This window comes from Micromys minutus (assembly GCF_963924665.1).
Source record: "Micromys minutus genome assembly, chromosome: 10".
Lineage (NCBI taxonomy): Eukaryota > Metazoa > Chordata > Mammalia > Rodentia > Muridae > Micromys > Micromys minutus.
This window is the reverse complement of record NC_137979.1, coordinates 18,797,043-18,800,023: the sequence shown is the minus strand read 5'-3', so window position 1 is coordinate 18,800,023 and position 2,981 is coordinate 18,797,043. Positions and strand designations below refer to the sequence as shown.

Genomic DNA, 2,981 nt, shown 5'->3' with positions numbered 1-2,981 from the left:
GTTCTCCTTGGGAGTCTAGTCAACCCCTGAAGAATTTCCCAGCATGCATGCATTGCCCTTGGCAGAGAGAGTGGGATGGATAATGGCTGAATGCAGGCGCCAGGGATAAGAGTAATGAGAGTATCCAAGGGCGCATCCACAGCGATGGAGAAACCAAGTGAGACTCAGCCAGCAACACTGCTAGGTTGTATTAGGGTGAAGCCCTGAGCTCTATCCTGCCCACAGGGCCAAGAGGAGGGTTTGCCTGGATCAGCTTTATGGTACCCACAGAGAAGGTAGGAGGCTGCTTATTGGTCAGCAGATCTTCTGGACAACCTGCCATCAGCGGTTCAGGAGGAAGAACTTGAGGCTTTGGAAGAAGTTGGACTTCTGCCTTTGCTTCTGCTTCTTTTTGATTATTGGGACCCACACCAGCCCACACACCAGCATCATGAGTCCCAAGGACAGGAAGGCAGGCCCTGTCATCCTGAGGACTTGCACAACCTTATGCTCTTCCTCCAAGATGTAGGCTACGCAGGTGATGGCCACTCCGAAGAGGAGGATGGCCGCGCCCACTGACATGATGATGATGGGCTTGTGGTAGATTTCCCAGTTGCTTCTGGGGGTGGTGGTCCAGACAGACTCACTTCTGGAGCTGATACACAGGGAGCTGGCTGTCTGGCTGGGCAGCAGGTCCTTGGACTCTGGAGACCTCTCATCTACCTCCAGGGCCTTGGGGAGGACCTCCATCGTCATGGCTGTTCAAGAACAGGCACCTAGTATTGGCAACAATTAGAAAGCATGGTGAAGCCAAAGAAATCCTTTCAGATCTTCCTGTGCTCTGTCCTTCCCCAGCCTGGCTTTCAGTACCGGGGAACACAGTGCAGATACGTCGAAATTAATGGTAAAAAACAGGTGAAATATGCATAAATAAGAAATCACCCCAGGGAGGCAACCCAGTCAGGGGAGATGGCTCAGTGGGTAAAATGCTTGCTATGCAAGTGTGGGGGCTTGTACTTGGATTTCCAGCACCTATTTAAAAAGTGGGCATGGTAGCATATTAGGGTAGAAGTTGGAGTAGAGACAACAGAGTCGGCCAGCTAGTCAAATTAGCAAGCTCCAGATTCAACAAGAGAGCCTCTCTCAAAAATTAAGGTGGAGAGCATTTGAGTTTGACACCTATTGTTACCCTCTGGCCTCTAACATACATTCACATGCACAAGAGTGTCCATCTGTACTCATGGACACCCCCATATAGTTCACACCAACTACAAAGCAGTGATACAGGAGAGTCGTTTTCCCTCTTGTTTTATTTTCCAAGACAGAGACTTATGCAATCTAGTTTTCTGAGTGTGGGGGTTGCAGGCAACTGTCACTACACTGGGCTAATGTCATGTCACTCTAAGGTCACCTTTAATATTTAAAGCATTGAACAGTGCTGCACTTAAGAACAAACAAATGCAAACCATAGCTTATTGAGTGATATGTCATTTCCCAGCTGTGTGATCTCAAGTAGTTATCAACCTCTCTGTTTCCTTATCTACAAAATGAGAGTAATCTCAGAGGTCTGCAAGGGGTTAAAAGACTGCAGGTGAGGATCAATGCCCAGTATAGTCTGGGTGCTCTGTAAGTGGTATTGTTTGCCTGTTAGGATGGCAACGTTTATGTGCCAGTATCTGCTTAACTCTTCTCTCATTGGACTAAATACTATCATCCCCACACACTGATTTAGTCCCATTCTACAGACTAGAAAGCAGAGGCTTGGAGAGGTGAGGCAAATTAGTTTCTAAGAGCTTGGGTACTAAGAGCTGCAGGACAGTGCAACTTCAAGCACCTGGGATTTCATGAGCTTCGTGACTTGGGAGTCTCAGCTTCACATGGTGTCACATGATTTTCTAACATATAATGCCTCCCCTGATCCCACCTCCACCCCACCTCACCCCTCATGTTGACATTGTTGTGGCAAAGCCGAACCTTTCTGCTTTGCTTCAGTTTTGACTTGCCTCTATGTTTCCCCAGGGCTCCAGGTGGGGTTGGAAGGGTAGCAACTTAAACTGACTGTGGTGTGCATGTAGAGGCTTGGGAAGATAGCTAAATTAGTAGAGCTTGTCTGTGATTGGGCCCTTGTGCATTTCTCAGAAAGGGAGGAGAGGCCAGACATGCCTGAGTACTTCCTGTCACTGGCTTAATTCCCTGTACCAATCTCTGGAGTCATTAATAGATTCAGATCCTCCCACCTTCTCAACTGAGCAAAATACACATGTTCTCTTTAGAACATAGCCAGTTACAGCTATCAGATCACTGTAACAGAAGGTGTACTTGGATATAATCTAATGGCCTGCAATCCAGCTCAGACAGCTCTTCTAAGGTCTCTCTAGACATCTCGAAGTCCCTGGGGCTGCCTCGTCTCCTGTTCTCCACTCAGGGGAAGCATCTTCTCCCATGAATGAAGAGATCCACATCTGCTGAGAAGCCCTACCTGCCTGCCACAAATGTCTCCATCTGATCGGCGTGGTCTCGAATTTCTTCAAGGTGGAAGTGAAGCCTTTTAAACTGTTCTAGTGCAAACACCCGTGGGTCTGCTAGTAAGGCATTAAGAGATGAGTGGCTGATAAAAGAACCTCCCCCGCACTGTGAACAGGGTTTGTTTGGGAGGAAGGCAAGGCTGAAGGGGCCCGGAGGCTTGCCCCACATCTCTCTGATGTATCTGATACCGTGCTTCACACCCACAGGATTCCGTCCACCTTTGATGGGATGAGTAAGCTCTGAACACATCTCCCCACTTTCTCCCCTCTAACCTTTCTCTTGTTCGCTCCAACAAACCCAGGCGTTTCCTCTCTGCGCTGCAGGTACTTTACCTGTGAGTTCCTCCCAGAGCTTCTTGTGCCACAGACTCAGGACCTGCCGTCCTCAGTAATGCACTCACATGCCAACGTGCCAACGGAGGACCAGGGTTTCTCCTGCAACAGTCAGTCTACTGAGGAAGGTGGGCTGCTCATCAC

General features: G+C 48.8%; 1 protein-coding gene across 1 annotated transcript; it reads right to left on the bottom strand.

The window, feature by feature from the left end:
* Positions 1-321: 321 nt before the first annotated feature.
* Positions 322-735, bottom strand: PIRT (phosphoinositide interacting regulator of transient receptor potential channels; the record flags this gene model as incomplete). The annotated part of the gene is made up of 1 exon (XM_080923480.1): positions 322-735. The coding sequence occupies one exon, from the start codon at positions 733-735 to the stop codon at positions 322-324; it is 414 nt and encodes a 137-aa protein (XP_080779606.1).
* Between the last annotated feature and the right edge of the window lie 2,246 nt (positions 736-2,981).